The sequence below is a fragment of the Humulus lupulus genome, chromosome 5, assembly GCF_963169125.1.
Source record: "Humulus lupulus chromosome 5, drHumLupu1.1, whole genome shotgun sequence".
Classification (NCBI taxonomy): domain Eukaryota; kingdom Viridiplantae; phylum Streptophyta; class Magnoliopsida; order Rosales; family Cannabaceae; genus Humulus; species Humulus lupulus.
The window spans coordinates 13,857,459-13,874,525 of NC_084797.1; the positions used below are offsets into that span (position 1 = coordinate 13,857,459).

Below are 17,067 nucleotides of genomic sequence, written 5' to 3' on the forward strand. Positions count from 1 at the left end.
TATGTCGATTAGATCTAATCTTTTCGGCTTGCGTCAAACACGCTAATACCATTCTTGACTTATAGGCCAATACCATACGACCAGTGCTCAGTACTACTGCCGAACTTGACTAATAAGTCACAACTTCATATAGTCAATACTTACACCGTTGTCGATTCTGACTAATAAGTCAGTACCACATTCACAAGTAGGCAAAGTTGCTATCCATTTACAATGCAATCAATGTCCATTTATAGAGCACTCAATATGCCTCATCAACAATCACCAGCATAATTATAATCATGCACATTCAAACATCCAGATCTAAGGCATTCAGCATGCTTAATCAATAAGCATAAGCATAATTATAATCATGCACAATTACAGAGACTCAAGCTCTGATCAATTCCATATTCAAAACTCATGTCATGCCATAACCATATATATCATATGCATCACATGCATCACATATTGGATGTCGTTTTCTTACCTTTGGTCCAAGCACAGGCTACCAATAAACGAGCCACAAGCACGATCCTATTTCCAAGCTCGTAGTGATAACCTAGTCACAACCATAATATAAAACCTCATCAAAATGAGTAAATAAATACTTCCAGACCCAACCCAAGCCTCCGGGACATCGAATCCTACTCAACTGGGTAGTAGTATCGATCTCAGGCCCTTACAGTTAAGTTCCCATGACTAAAAACAAACTCTGGGGAAAATTTCCCTTACGCGTCGCGGCCCCCAAACCTTGAGCCGCGGCCCACCTCCAGACAGAAGCCAGACCACCTCTTTGCCCGCACCTTGCGTCGCGGCGCTCCAACCTTGTGTCGTGGCCCTACCTGCAAATCAACCAGCCTCCTCCTTATTCAAGCTTGGGCCACGATGCCCTAGAACAAGGTTGCGGCCCAACCACGAACCAACCAAAAACCTGTGTTTTCTCCATTTTCAAACCTTCCAAAAACCTACCCAAACATCTCCAAATCCAAAAATCAAAGTTCCCAAACATCCTAATTATCCAATACCAATAAAACCCAAGCTTGAATTCATTCAAAAACTCATCAAAACACAAATCCAATCCAAGCTTAAAAACTTTAAAAAATTAGAACTTAAAACTTGAATTACCTCTGATTGAGTTGTTTCTTAGCTAAATCCTCCAGATAATAAGCTTCTAATATTCCCTAGAATCGCTATGCCTTAATCCTCGCTTGAACTCAAGTCCTAAAACTCAAGTTTCCTTCGAAAATGCGATCAGGTGTCGAAAATGGAACTAGAAGGAGAGAAAACGTTATGAACGTTCTTTTTATTTCTTAACAGGTTACTTCAAGCTTAAGTAACCTCAAGCAAATCCTAATGCTCGGGGTCCCAAAAACGCTCCCGGGTTAAAATAGTTAAAACTCCCAGAATTTCCCTCTGATCTCACTAACTCTCAATTTATCATCAAATATTTATTTCCATCACCCAATATCCTGGTAATGTGCTAAATACCCCCTTGACTCACTCTAAGTCAAGTATAAATCCAGTTGTGACTTTTCCACTAGCTTGCTTCCTAAGATCGTCTTGTGCTGAGTAACCTTAGCATAACCAAATAATAATGAAGCACCACACATATACCACATATATGCCAAATATGCCCAAAATGACCAAAATATGAAAATTGCCCAATTAAACATAAATTGGCCCACATGCATATTTAATACACCTAAACATGCATATCTAGTCATATTATAATATAACTCACATATTCACATAATGATAGACATAAATATCACATAATCATATGATTCCAAGATTTGTCATCCTGACCCCCTAATCAATGCCCTAAGCCTTATTAGAAAATTCGGGTCATTACAACTATTATCTTCCCACATGACTTTGTAACCTCCAAACACATTATGGGAGTTAAAATCATGTCTCCAACAACCATATCACTTATATCTTTGAGAAATTCAAATTCAAAATGTGTAACATAAAATCTACACATTATTGGGTAAAATTTTGGGGTTACAAACTTGTAACTGAATTTGTAATTCCAAATATGTTATATTTTTTAACATTCACACTATCCAAAAAATATAACTCTCTTATATTATGTTACAATATGTGACACACTTTATCACATTATTTAATCTATATATTATATTATTTAAATAATATAACAATTTAATGACCAATTTGCAAAAAAATAAAATTTGGGACCAACTTCAAAAAAATAAAATTTAATGACCATTCATATAAATAAACCTTTTTAATATTAATAAGTTCTTGGAAATATGCTATGCTAGTACCCTTTAGTTTGTCTTAGAACTAAGATAATTCCTTATTATTTAAGTAATACTGTTTTACTACCTCTTGTTTGTCTTACCACCAACTTAGTAATTTATTGTTTTAATGCTAAAAAATGAAGAGCTTTGTGTTCTAAAATAAAAATTGGACACGTAAATGATACAAATGAGATAAAATAGGCATTGTAATTTGTATGTGCTATCTACTATAGATATGCCTTGGTAGTAATAATCTAACAGAAGCTGCTAGGGACTTTCAAAAGTCCACCACCCAAGTTGGTACCTGGCCACCAAGACTCAGTGGTACAGAAATTAAAAGTCCCCACGTGATTTGATGGAAGTTAAATGCTATCCATACATTTACTAATATTGTTCTTAAAAGAGAAAACTAATCTTTTCTTTACAAAGAAAAAACTTTGGCAGAAACTCAACACAGGTCCCATATCATTTATATCAATTAATTTTATATACTAGTTAGTAAATGTATCAATCAACATTTATGTGATACTAATTAATTAGAAAGATTAGTCAATAGTCAATGGTCAATACTTGCTTTGGCTATAGTGTAGTTGATTGGAACTTGCCTGAATAGTTAATGGTAAAGAAATTAGCATTATTGATGAAATGATATTGTTGGTGTAGAAATGCCTTCTCTTCTTCTCTGGCCAATCTGTGTACCAAAGGGAAAGCGAAGATCTTCTCTACAAGATTTTCCATGGGTAACCTTCTTTATCATATGATCATCCCCTTCTTATTGTTCCTTACAACTACCCATGCAAAATCAAATCCTCATTGTCCACCTTCCTCTTGTGATAATATCATCAACATAACTAGTCCTTTCCGACTTAACACCGATCCAAAACACTGTGGCTACTCTCATTATAAGCTTTCCTGCGAGAACAATCTTACTGTATTACACTTGAAGTCTGTCAAATACTTTGTGCGGTCAATCAATTATGCCAACTACACAATTCGAGTTGTGGACTCCAATGTTGACAGGAACAATTGCTCCACCTTTCCATCTCCAACATATTCCCGTCGCTACAACTACTTTACAAAGATTATAGCAATCTTGAAATGTGAGAATCCAATAGTGAATTCCTCTGATTATATAGACACCGCTCCTTGCAACATTGGTGGTTCTTTAGCCTCCCAATATTCTGAAACCAAAACTACTACTGCTGATCTTTATTATTATTATGTGGTCGATGGTGGCTTTAAGGTTTCTGATTTGGCGATTGGGTGCCGCACGGAGCTAAGGACCTTCGTATCGAATCAGACTGTGGTGAATGGGAGGACTACTTCTTATGTGGACTTTCACAACCACCTTGCTTATGGCTTTGAGCTTTCATGGTTGGACACATATTTCATTGATTATTACTTCATCGATTATTCCAACGAGATGCGATGTGGTAAGTAGTTCTTCTTCGCTTTATATTGAATGAACTACTTCAACTTTCTTTTGGTCAGCTAATGTTGAATTTATATTGGATGATTGCAGATCCGTTGGATTGGCCTTCACCATTAAGTAACAATTCTTTCTTCCGCACTTGTTATAAAATTGTTTTTAATTAAGATGTAGTGTTTTAGAACTTAATGTTTCATCACATATATTTTTCTGATATTCATTGTTTTCTTGCAGGTATGGTATTGGGCATAATGACCTACTTACTACTTGAGCTGGGTACGTAATTAAAAGAGCTCTTACTTTTAGAATAATGGAAAATTTATTTTATTTAATAGAACAACTTAACTAATTTAAAAAGAATTAATATTTGAAAAATATGATTCATTCATAGAACATTTAAAACATAAATCAATAGAAATTCATTTTTTGGTTGATAAAACTTTTTAAATGTATTAATTTAATTTTATTATATATTTTAATTTTTATAAATATTTAAAATATATAAACATAAACATATTAAAAAAGAATTAAACCAAAACATTCTCTATAGTTTTAAAAAAATAAAAAATGTTAAACTAAGAATTCGTTAGATACAACACTTTTTATAAATAAAAATATGGTATATTTTAGTTTTAAAATTAAATATTTTTTAACAAAAAATATCCATAAATTTCAATATAATAAAATATTGAAAAAAAAATCAAAATTAAAACTATAATTTAAAATTGTATATGATCAAATTTTAATTATTTGATTTAAAATAATTTAAAGCGAACAAAAAGTTATATATATAAATATATATTATATAATTAATGACTTGAGTAATTAAAATAAGTAATTTCTTATTGAAATAAAAATTAAACATAAAAATAAGAAAATATGTTTATTTATTATTTATTTCACTATTACATACATGTTTGGATAAACAAAATATGTCAAATTACAAAAGAAATAAAAAAATAAACTTAAGCACATAAATTTTTTCTGTTGTAGTTTTGAAAACATAATTGATAAAATGATTTAAATACTTTAATATGAAATTTTAAAATATGTGATGATAAATTATTATGGCTCATTTATTACTTTTTATTTTATTTTATTTAGATGAATTTATTATTTTTTATTTATTTACCTTATTTAGATAGTTTTAAAACTAACGGTGTTAGAAAACAATAAAAAAGTGTTAAATCTAACGGAAAACAAAAATTTCCATTAAACTCACATTTATAATATATAAAGATATGTGTTATTACAATAAGAACCTTATTTTCTACCTATTGGTAGAAATTTTATTTGTTTTTGGCACGTGGACAAATTGTAACCTCAATTTTTTTATATGACGGTGTACATTGTAGTTGTAGATGATCTTTTACAAATTTTCAATAAATTATGAATAATTTTAGGTGCCAAAATTAAGATTCAAATAGTTTGTTGCACACATGTTTGTTTTGTTTTTTTTATGCGCGCATGAAAAAAGCTATTTGAATTCTAATATTTGCATCATAAATTATTCATAATTTTTAAATAATTTGTGAGAGATCTTCTATAATTATAATATATACCATCACATAAAAAAATGAAATTACAACTTAAACTATGGGATGGGGCATATTATTAGTGGTCCCTTTGGTAGATCTCTTCCCAATGCTCTTGCCCTGAATGGCAAGACTCTTTTCCCAAAATGAAAAGACTATTTCAATTTTTTTTCCTAAGCTTAAATCCTCTTGGTATCTTTTCATAAACTTCGTATAAAACTTTTAAGTACTTAGTATAAGATGAATTCTTAGGTGAAATCAACCTGATGCATAATTATGAACTAAAGTCAAGTTTATTTTGGTAAATGCAGGACTAAAATTTATATTGGGGACTCCATTTGTAGTTGCTTTTTTAATCTATAAATGGCGAAGGCGTCATTTATCAATGTATAATTCTATTGAGGAGTTTCTTCATACACAAAATAACCTCATTCCTATAAGATACTCATTCAGAGAGATAAAAAAGATGACCCGAAATTTCAAGAACAAATTAGGTGAAGGAGGTTATGGTTCTGTATTCAAAGGAAAGCTTCGTAGTGGTCGTATTGTTGCAGTTAAGATATTGAGTAAATCCAAAGGAAATGGGGAAGACTTTATCAATGAAATTGCTACAATTGGAAGAATTCATCATGTTAATGTTGTTCATTTGATAGGCTTTTGTGTCCACTCCTCAAAGCATGCTCTTGTGTATGATTTCATGGCTAATGGATCTTTGGAAAAATATATATTTTCTCAAGGAGGAGTTATCTCCTTAAGTTGCAAGCAAATTTTTGAAATTTCACTTGGCGTGGCACGTGGAATTGAGTACATGCACCAAGGATGTTACATGCAAATTTTACACTTTGATATTAAACCCCACAACATTCTCTTGGATGAAAATTTTATTCCAAAAGTTTCTGATTTTGGGTTAGCAAGATTGTGCCCATTAGAAAATAATACTATGTCCCTAACTGCAGCAAGAGGAACCTTAGGATACATAGCACCAGAGCTATTTTACAAAAATATTGGAGGAGTTTCTAATAAAGCTGATGTGTATAGTTTTGGAATGTTACTGATGGAAATGGCAGGTAAAAGAAAAAATATAGACGCACTTGCAGAAAATACTAGCCAGATTTACTTTCCTTCATGGGCACATGATCAATTAAGTCAAGGAAAAAATGTTGACGTAGCAACAACAGATACAGATGGGGAAATTTCAAAAATTATAAAGAAGATGATTATAGTAGCATTATGGTGTATACAACTAAAGCCAAGTGATCGCCCTACAATGAACAAAGTCATAGAATTGCTTGAAGGAGAAGTTGAATGTCTACAAATGCCTCCTAAGCCTTTCCTATGTGAATTAGAGAAGCCGATTGAGCATGTCCAAGAAACATTGTATTCAGTTGAGTCAACAATACCATCATTAACACTCCCAAGATAAGTTCAAATCTACATCCAAACGATTGGCATTTGCAGCCTTTGCACTATTTTTTTAAAAAAATTTATAGATATTGTTGGTTTTTATCTTTGCTATGTCAAAATATTATTGCAAGCTTGGAAGAAAAAAAAATCAATTTTTTATAGGTAATTTGTGTGACAATAAATAATAGATCGAGTAGTTAAATTAATATTTCAAATAGAAGCAATCAGTCATAGTATATTTTATTGTCATTTGTGATTTATTTTTTCTAATGTGCAAGTATATTTTGTTTTCTTGATTTAACTCTGTTCTTATATAAATACCATTTGATGTAAATTAAATTCTATATTTACACATAATTTTTGAGATTTTTATTTTCATAAAAAATGATAACTCATATATTTATGCCATTATTATTTTGTTTTAGTAACATTAAGATATTCCAGTGTAAAGTGTAGTGACACTTGAAATGACACTATTATTCTTTTTAGCAATATTTGGAAAATGTCACTTATTACACTTCAAATGTCACTAAATTACGTAGTAGAAATTAGATACAGTAGCCACTTTTACGTAAGCCCTTTCATTTTTATCTACAATTTTTAAGTCTTCGTATAATACCTACTATTTCAATCAAAATCCCTATTATACCCCTCTAGTCCTACGATTTAAACACCCTCGTCTTCCTCTCCTCAAACACTCACAGGTCACAGTAGTTCGACGACTCTGACCATCCTCTACCACTCCGACCACCATTAGCTGCATTCATTACATAGCTAGACAAAATCTAGCCATATCCCTAACTTTCAACTTCTTCCTCCACTAAATCATATCCGAATTCCCCCCACTACCTTCTCCATTCCGACCCTAACTTCCTTCGAGCTTCCCCACTCTCCGACACAGACAATTCTTCGGTAATCGCACAAGGATTTCGACAGTGCTCCACCACTCCAGCGCCTCCATCGAACCAACTCCTTTCATTGGAAATCTCTAGCACCTTAATTGAACTAGATTTCCCTTCATTTTCTTCTTCCACGACATATCCGAGCTCCTCTATTTTTGCACTAATTTCCAAGCCATTTTGGAAGCTTTCTTTGTTTTTGCTATCACCTAGTTTATCTTGTAGTGAGGTATGTAAAAGAGGTTTGTTTAATATATTGCACTCCATTTGTTTAATGAAAGTCCTCATTAAATATCAAATGAATAATTTTCCTTCTTATCTAGTGTTTTCATTGCTTGTGTTTGTTTTGATGAAAGTCCTCATTGATGTTCATTTTTTTTCTTTAAATATGTCTGTTGGTCTTGTATTATGTATATACATATATGTGTATGAGAATGTATAGGAGTTGTACTACTTATTGTGTCTTTGATGAAAAGAAAAATACCAATAGATAAATTGATGATTTTATCACACTTGTCCAATATTCCATCTAGATATGAATCTGCAATGTAAGCTCCCTTGTCAGGTACAACACTAGATTATCTTGAACAATCAGTAATGAATAATGCAACAACTTTGCCAGTCAAATGTTTTTTAGAGACCTGTTTCAGTAAGACACCAATGATGAGAGACAACATGCTTCTTAATTTTACAATGCACAAATCAAACCAGAGCTCCAAGATTTAATACATAAATATAGTTAGTTGCACTAGACGACTATGTATTTACCATTTTTGTTCATAATATTGAACATAAAAACATATTAATTTGACTTCCAAATTGATTTTTGATAATACATTAATTACTTCTTGGATTAGTAGAATGATAATTTATGAAAATCAACACTCACATTAAGAAGTATAACAGAAAAAAATATATATAAACTACAATAGTTCCATCATTGATATGTATTGTTCCACATGTATAGATTCCTAAATATGTTATATTTATCATATTGTAACAGCTGGAACTTCTTAATAAAATTCACATTTAATCCTTGAAAAAAAAAAACAAGATCCACACTGCCTTAACAAATAAAATTACATAAAACACTTTTGAAAATGAGTAATATGATGATGAAAATTTTAAAATAATGAAGGAATTTTTTTTTTTCAGAACTACACAACATTTGTTCAAAAAGTAAAACTATATCAACAAACTAAAAACAAATTGATTCTTCGAAACCAAAATCCCCAGCCAACCCTTTTGTTAGCTTTACATAAGTTTACACATATATATATGCCGAACATAATAACAACTCAAGTCCATCCATGAATAAAAATAAAAAAAGAAGAACCCAATTTTCTTATTTCTTATTGAAAATGCCAAATATGGACTTGATTGCATTGATGGCATTCTCATTGTTGAATGATTCATCAAATATTTTTAGCAAAGGGTCAAATTCCTCAGTTGCTCTTAATTTTGAGTCAAGTATTATATTCTCCTACTATTATATAAATGATCCACTAACAAGGCTTTCCATGTAGTGAATTCCTAGTAAAAGATAAAAAACTATGACATTATATTATGCTTTATAGCTTAAATTTATAGTTTAAAGAGACATGGTTTAGATTTTAAGCCTAGGGGTTTAAATTTTAAGCATTGTGGTTTAAATTTTAAATTGTTTTGGTTTAGATTTTAAACGTTATGCTATATAGTTTAAAGAGACGTGATTTACATTTTAAGTGTAGTGGTTTAAATTTTAAAGAGTTTTGGTTTCGATTTGAAAGGTTATGCTATAAAATTTAAATTTATAGTTTAAAGAGACATGGTTTAGATTTTAAGCATAGTGGTTTAAATTTTAAAGAGTCATGGTTTAAATTTTAAGTCTTGTGGTTTAAATTTTAAGCATTGCGGTATAAATTTTAAAGAGTTTTGATTTAGATTTTAGACCTTATGCTTTAAAGTTTAAGGGTCGTGTTTTAGATTTTAAGCCAAGTGATTTACACATTAAGCTTTGTAGTTTAAATTTTGAAGAGTTGTGATTTAGATTTTAAGCCTTGATGTTTAACTTTTAAAGGATCGTGGTTTAGATTTTAAGCTCTCAACAAACTCGCAATCCAGCTAGGAGGGCCTCATATTCAGCCTCATTGTTCGAGGCGTCAAACCCAAATCTTAGGGAATTGTGAATTATGTGCCCCTCGGGTGATACCAAGATTAGTCTTACTCCGACACTATTTTAGTTGGATGACCCGTCCACATACAACTTTCATATTGGCCCAAGAGAAAGAGATTCCCCGGGCACTTTAGTTATTCCAGTGCACTCTGTGATAAATTCTGCCAACACTAGTCCTTTGATGGCAGTCCTCGGATGGTATGATATGTCGAATTGAGTAAGCTCGATTTCCCATTTAAGGAGTCTCCCGGAGGACTCTATATTTTGGAGGACTTGTCTTAAAGGCTGGCTGGTGAGCACTTTGATGGGAAGTGCTTGGAAGTAGGGCCTGAGCTTCCTTTAAGCTATCATCAGACAAAAGTTCAGCTTCTCCATGAGCGAATATCTACACTTCACTCTAAGAAGTAATAGACCAGATGTTAGGAGCGGTTGTCTTTGCATATCAACGCGTCACTGATGGCATGCTCCGAGACGACCAGGTAGAGGAGCAAGGGTTATCCGTCTACTGGATTTGATAATATCATAGGATTGGCCATGTGTTCCTTAAGCTTTTGGAAAGCTTGCTCACATTCCTCCGTCCATTCGAATCGCTAATGTAATGACCCAAATTTCCTAATAAGGTTTAGGACCTTGATTAGGAGGTCGGGAGGGCCATAATTGATTTATTATGTTATTTAATGATAATATGCATGTTTAGGTGTATTAAATATGCATGTGAACCCATTTCTGATTAATTGGGTGATTTTCATATTTTGGCCATTTCGGGCATATTTAGCATATATGAGATATGTGTGTGGTGCTTTATTATTATTTGGTTATGCCAAGGTTACCCAGCACGAGACGATCCTAGGAGGTAAGCTAGTGGGAAAGTCACAATGGTATTTATTCTTGACTCGGAGTGAGTCAATGGGTATTTAGTGCATTACCGGGTTATTGGGTAATAGGAATAAGTATTTGATGATAAATTGGGAGTTAGTAAGATCAGGGGAAAATTCTGGAGGTTTTGACTATTTTGTCCCTGGGGGTGTTTTCGGGACCCCGAGCATTAGGATTTGTTTGAGGCTACTTAAGCTTGAAGTAACCTTTTAAGAAATAAAAAGAACTTTCATAACGTTCTCTCTCCCTCTAAGTTCCATATTCGTCTCCCGATCGCATTTTCGAAGGAAAATTGAGTTCTACGACTCGGATTCAAGCAAGGATCGAGGTATAGCGATCCTGGGAAAGATTAGAAGCTTATTAGCTAGAGGATTTAGTTGGAAACAACTCAATTGGAGGTAATTCAAGTTTTAAGTTCTAAGTTTTTTTAAAGTTTTTAAGCTTCAATTGGACTTTGTGTTTTGATGAGTTTTTGTTAGATTTGAGACTTGGGTTTTGTTGGTTTTGGATCATAGGGATGTTTGAGAACTTTGATTTTTGAGTTTGGAGATGTTTGGATAGGTTTTTGGAAGGTTTTAAAAGGTTAAAAATAAGGAAAAATAGCTGGTTCGAGGTTGGGCCGCGACCCTGTTCTAGGGTGCCGCGGCCCTAGCTTGTTAAAGGTGGTGATAGGCTCTACCAGGGGGGCGGGCCGCGGCATAGTGCATGGAGGGCCACGGCCCTTAAGGGAAAAATTGCCCCGAATTGTGTTTTTGTCATGGGAACTTAACTCTGAGGGCCTGTGATTGATCCTACTACCTAGTTGAGTGGGATTCGACATCCCGGAGGCTTGGGTTGGGTTGGGAAGTATTTATTTACTCATTTTGATGAGGTTTTCTATTATGATTGTGACTAGATTATCACTAGAGGCTTGGAATCAGGATTGTGCTTGTTGCTCGTTTATTGGTAACCTGTGCTTAGACCAAAGGTAAGAAAACTGCACCATGTGTATATGACATGCATGGTTATTCTTTATGCATGTTGGATGTTTAAATGTGACATGCATGGTTATTGTTGAGGCATGTCAAGTGATTAAATGTGATGCATGTGATGCACGAGAAACATGTGATTAGGACATGCCATGAATATTGAATATGAGACTGTTCAGAGCTTGAGTCTCTGTGATTGTGCATGATCCTAGTTGTACTAGTAATTGTTAAGTAAGCATGCTGGATGTCCTGTGTTGGATATTTGACATATGTGTAGAGTCCAATAACTTTACTTAGCTAATTGTTTAGTAGTATTATAGTATGTTTAGTGTTATCTTTGTTACTATGGATTTTTGGTTCAGACCGGGAATTATTTGGACACTCATAGTAGTACTTATAGATTTTCTAAGTTTAACCTATAGTTTAAGAATATTAAGTATAACCTAAGGTTTGATTATGTGACTGATATTAAGGATTATATTTATTATATTATAAGGTTTAGACATCAACCAATAGGATTTTAAGCACATGTTATGAATGGTAATTAAGGATTAAGTATTTTGGAGGATTAAATTAAATAAGGGTAAAGTTTGAATGTTATAGGGTCAGTCAGCAGCTTTGAATACGTTGAGGGCTTAGTCAAGGTTGTTTACTCCATTCAAACTTAGCTAAAAATGTGTAATTTCGTGTTTAATTATTCAGCATGTGCCGATATATCGCAGCTATAGGGGGCGATATATCGCAGCACGTAAATACGGAAAACACGAAACGATGCACGGTCGCCTCGGGCATACTGGCCCAGGCGATATATCGCCTACAGGGGGCGATATATCGCCTCCTCCAGTATGATTTCAAATGTTTTTGAATTCATTTCCTTTCAGCCATTCAAACTCCTTCAACAGTCCAGCATCTTTTGAACGAGTCTTCAGCCTCTGCTGAACGATTATTCAAATGATTTTCACCTAAAAAGCCATTATCTTAATTCAAGTAAAATCAAGATATTTTCATTCCCAAACTCTATAAATAGGACCTAGTACCCAGCCATTATTCACCATTTGCTCTAAGTTCAGAAGCTGCTAGTGTTAAGTGAGTGTGAGAGTGTAAACACCTGGTTTGGGGAAAAACTATAAGCTTAAACATCATAAGCTTATCAAACACTTTAGGAAGTGAGTTATATAGTATTTCGGTGGAGGTTAGATTGATCTTGCAAATCTTTGAGGTAACCAAAACTCTAGTTTCTTTCTGTATTATGTTTCCTTTCTCTTAGTCTTCTACTCAATTTCCTAACCTCATTCTTATTTTGGTTAGGGAATCCAAGTTCTTAAAGCACTTAAGTTGTGGTAAGCATATTTTCTTTTAATGGTTTAGTCTTCCTATTCTCTTTCATTTCATCTCCTTTCTTTAGACTCACTCTTGTTCATTATGGTTTTAGGAGTGTTCCAAAAAGTCCCAACTCAGTCCATTTTATCCCGGTAACTTTGGTAAGGAAAATAGGCTAGAATCTATATGTTTATGTTTATGTTTATGTTATCTTATGTGTTATGTTATGATATGTTATGAATGTGTTATGAATTTGTTATGCATGTGTTTGTTGTAGGCTTGGGCTTATGCCCTATTTGACTAACAAGACCCCAAAAAGATTGTGGGCATATGCTTATTTAGCTGGTAGGACCCCACTAATCTCATGGGCATAAGCTTGTTTAGTCTATGGGACCCCAAGTAATAATGGCCATTATAATAAGTGAATTATGTGTTATGATATGTCTTTACGTTATTATGAAATTATGTTTATATTTATGACTATGTGTTAGATTTTCCTTGCTGGGCATTAGGCTCATTCCTTTCTGTTTATGTGCAGGAAATAAACTTTAGAGGTGGAAAGATTCGTGACGCTTGGAGGATGTGTATCGATGATGGATGGAGTCAAGGGGCCGAGCGTTATTCGATTCGAGGATGTAGTCTCCTTTTAATTTCTATGGTTTTATATGTATTTTTCCGCATTTTCTTATGTAATTCTTTTCATTTAAATCATGTTTTGTTTTTAAAGACAATGGGATCCCAAATCCTTCTTAGTATTCTGTTTCTTTGTAAATAACTCTTATTTTGCAAGTTACTCAATAAATTATGGTATTTTCGTAAAAATGTAAGTTTCATGTATAGTTTCGCTAATGGTCCAAATAGTCTAGAGTAGTGGGTCATTACACAAAGCCCAGCAAGAAAACACAATAACGCATGATATAATTCAACAACGATCATAATAACCATTCAGGACTATCAGCCCAATCAAATAGGTGACAATAGCCAAAAGTCACAGTAATGAGCATCGCTCCTTCTAGCCATGTGACGATAGGGTCACCAGGGCTTAACTGATAGGTGATCCTTTCATAAGTTTGATTAGGATAGGTGTATGGTGAGTGGTCACCAACATAACCTTCCTCCCGACTCTAGAGTCGTGCTATGGACAGCGTCCCTTGGCCATGTGACAAACAGTCACCGGGGTCATATACCTTGGCCTTAAACATCTGGTCATAGACCAGCAAGCGCTTATAGTTCTCATTGACCTTCCGGTCGGTCCAGCACTAATACCCCATATGAGTCATTCAACGCCGACCTCGATTAGATCTAATCTTTAATTGGCCCGGCGTTCACAACGCACTGCCACTTCTGACCCTTGGGTCGGTAAAACACGACCAGTGCTAAGCCCGTGGTGAACTTAACTAATAAGTCACAGCTTCACAGACGGATCTGACACCATTGTCGATTCTGACTAATAAGCCAGCGCCATACACAAGTAAGCCATGCCACCAAACATATATCACATATCCAATATCCATAGACAAGTGTTATACCCAAAAAATAGGAAGGTGCATTCTAGGAGAGTTAAGGGGAATGGTCCTAGGAGACCCCAAGGAGGGTGTGGTCCTAGGAGACCCCAAGGGTGTGTAGGAGGTAAGCCTCCCAAGGTTTTCTAAGTGTTGGCTCGAACGTGTCCAAGGTAAATAGCTAAGGGGGAGGAGTCTCATGCAAGAGAATGGAGACTTAGACTTTCATAAGGAAAGTCTATACAATGTTCGATCGGACATGTTTGGGAGATGCTAAAGGGGGTTGCCTCAATGTTGTCCAAGGTGAGGTTGCCTCAATGTTGTCCAAGGTGAGGTTGCCTCAATGTTCTCCAAGGTGAGGTTGCCTCAATGTTGTCCAAGGTGAGGTTCCTTCAATGTTGTCCAAGGTGAGGTTCCCTCAATGTTGTCCAAGGTGAGGTTCCCTCAATGTTGTCCAAGGTGAGGTTCCCTCAATGTTGTCCAAGGTGAGGTTGCCTCAATGTTGTTCAAGGTGAGGTGCCAAGGAGGTTGCCTCGGACCACCTTGGTCCGAGGAGAAGCCAAGGAGATTGGTTCAAGGAGGAACATGGCATGCTAGAGGAGAGTGCATGTTAGAGGAGAGAAATGCATATCCTACCACCATGCACGTTCAACCCACCAAAAACATGTCCTACCACCATGCATATCCTACCACCATGTATGTTCAACCAGCACTTGCATGGGTAGTGAGTAGGAGGTGGACCAACTAGCTAGAGGAGACTAAGTCAGACACAACTTCAACAACATACGCGGGAATCTCTCATTCTTCCCACAAATGGGGAGTTTGTTACATTTCGAATTTTGAATGTTTATTTGTAATATAAATGTAATAAATATAATAAAATATCCCTATTATAAGGGGATATCAGTTGAGGATCCCAGGCCTATAAATAGAGAGCTTATGGGATGAGAGAAGGCTTCTTCTTCGGCTTCTTCTTTCTAGAGAGAGAAAATTGGGACTGTCTATTCTAGAGAGAGAAAGTGCTGAAGTTAGAGAGAATTCTTGTATTTTCACAATTTATACTGAAGAAACTCAGTTGGCATAGTCCATCTGATCTTGAGTATAGATTTATAAATCACAACTCTAAGTGGATTAGGCTATTACCGACAATCGGGGCTGAACCACTATAAAAATCTCCTGTGTTCTTTACTTTTCTTGTTTATACCGTTTGTTGTCGTTTTGATTTCTCTTGAAGGCTTGTCGTTATTGACGTGCTCACGTCGTTGGCTAAAAACGCAGTCAACAACAAGGCATTCAGCACGCTTACTTAACAGGTACTAGTACAATTAGGTCCATGCACAACATAGAGGCTTAAGCTCTGAACAACATCATACCCAGTATACAAAGCATGTCCAAATCACATGTTTCTCGTGCATCACACGCATCATACTTAACAATCCAACATGCATCAATAGCAGCCATGCATGTCACGTTTAACAGTCAACCAACACGCATCAAGAATAGCCATGCATGTCATACTCAATAATCAACCATCATGCATCAATGATAGCCATGCATGTCACATATACACAGGGTGCAGTTTTCTTACCTCCGGTTCGAGTGAGAGTTAGAGTAAGAACGACCCCTGAGAATGATCGATCCTTAATCCTTTAACGGCCACCTAGTCATAACCAAAACAATCTCCAATTAATGAAAATTACCAAAGATAGGGTCTTAACCTAAACCCCACTCTCGGGACCTCAAAACACGCCCACACAGTGAGTAGATTCGATCCCGGGCCTTAAAGATTGAAACCCCAAGTCAAAAACCCTTAAAAACACCCAAAACAGGGTTATGAAGGAACAGGGTAGCGCTACAGCGCTGCCCTTCTAGCGCCCCAGCGCTCAAGGCAGAACCACCAACCGCCCAGCCTCCCTGCAGGTAGCGCTGTAGCGCCCTACACTGGGCGCTGTAGCGCTACCTTCAGCCAGCCAATTCCCAGATTTTTCCTTCTTCGATTCTACCATTTCTAACCCAATCCAAAAGCTTCCAAACATCAAATTAACTCCCAAATGAACCCAAATACCATCTCCACATGTCCTAGGGACCACAACCCCAAGAACCCTAGCCAAAACTCCAACCAATTCCCAAGTTTCCAACCTAAAAACCAGCTGAAACTTAACTTAGAAAACAGAGCAAAACCAAGAGTTCTAGTGGCTAAAAACTCACCTTAATCTCAGCAACACACCCTCTTCAATGATGGAGCACAACCCTGGCTTAGCTAAGCTTGGTTCCTTGGCTTGATTCCTCAAACTGGGCTCAAAAATCCAAAGAGAAAAGAGAAATAAAATCTATCGGGAGAGAAGGAAGAGAAACTCTGTTTTTTTCATTACTCTTCTATAGCCTTAATGGCTGATATATATCTCTTAGGTTAAAAAGACCTAAATACCCTTAGGTCTAAAATAAAACCTTAGCAGCCACCAAGGGCAAAACCGTCCTTTCGCACCTATCTCGTTAATCACGGTTAACACCCTCCAATTCCCGCTATTCTAAAAAACCTCAAACACCAATAATCCATATCCCATTACCCTTTAATTCCCGGTAATTCCCTGGTCATTAAATTCACCCCGAGACTCACCCCGAGCCCCGAACTTAATCTCGTTATGACTAGACCGCACACTTACACCCCATGATCGTCTCATGTCGAAAAGCTCGAACCAATCTACCTTATAATGTGGCTATTTTAATTAATCA

The 17,067-nt window shown here is 35.2% G+C and overlaps 1 protein-coding gene across 2 annotated transcripts; it reads left to right on the plus strand.

Annotated features, from left to right (window-relative positions):
- Positions 1–2,874: 2,874 nt before the first annotated feature.
- On the plus strand, positions 2,875–6,834 carry LOC133834489 (rust resistance kinase Lr10-like). 2 transcript variants are annotated; one of them, XM_062264122.1, is made up of 5 exons: positions 2,875–3,346; positions 3,490–3,679; positions 3,769–3,795; positions 3,910–3,951; positions 5,522–6,834. In XM_062264122.1, exons 2-5 carry the CDS (start codon positions 3,670–3,672, stop codon positions 6,631–6,633), a joined length of 1,191 nt encoding a protein of 396 aa, XP_062120106.1. In that variant the 5' UTR covers positions 2,875–3,346; positions 3,490–3,669; the 3' UTR covers positions 6,634–6,834. The 2 variants fall into 2 exon arrangements, with proteins under 2 accessions (XP_062120106.1, XP_062120105.1); XM_062264121.1 differs by lacking the exon at positions 2,875–3,346 and having other exon boundaries at positions 3,445–3,679.
- Positions 6,835–17,067: the final 10,233 nt, after the last annotated feature.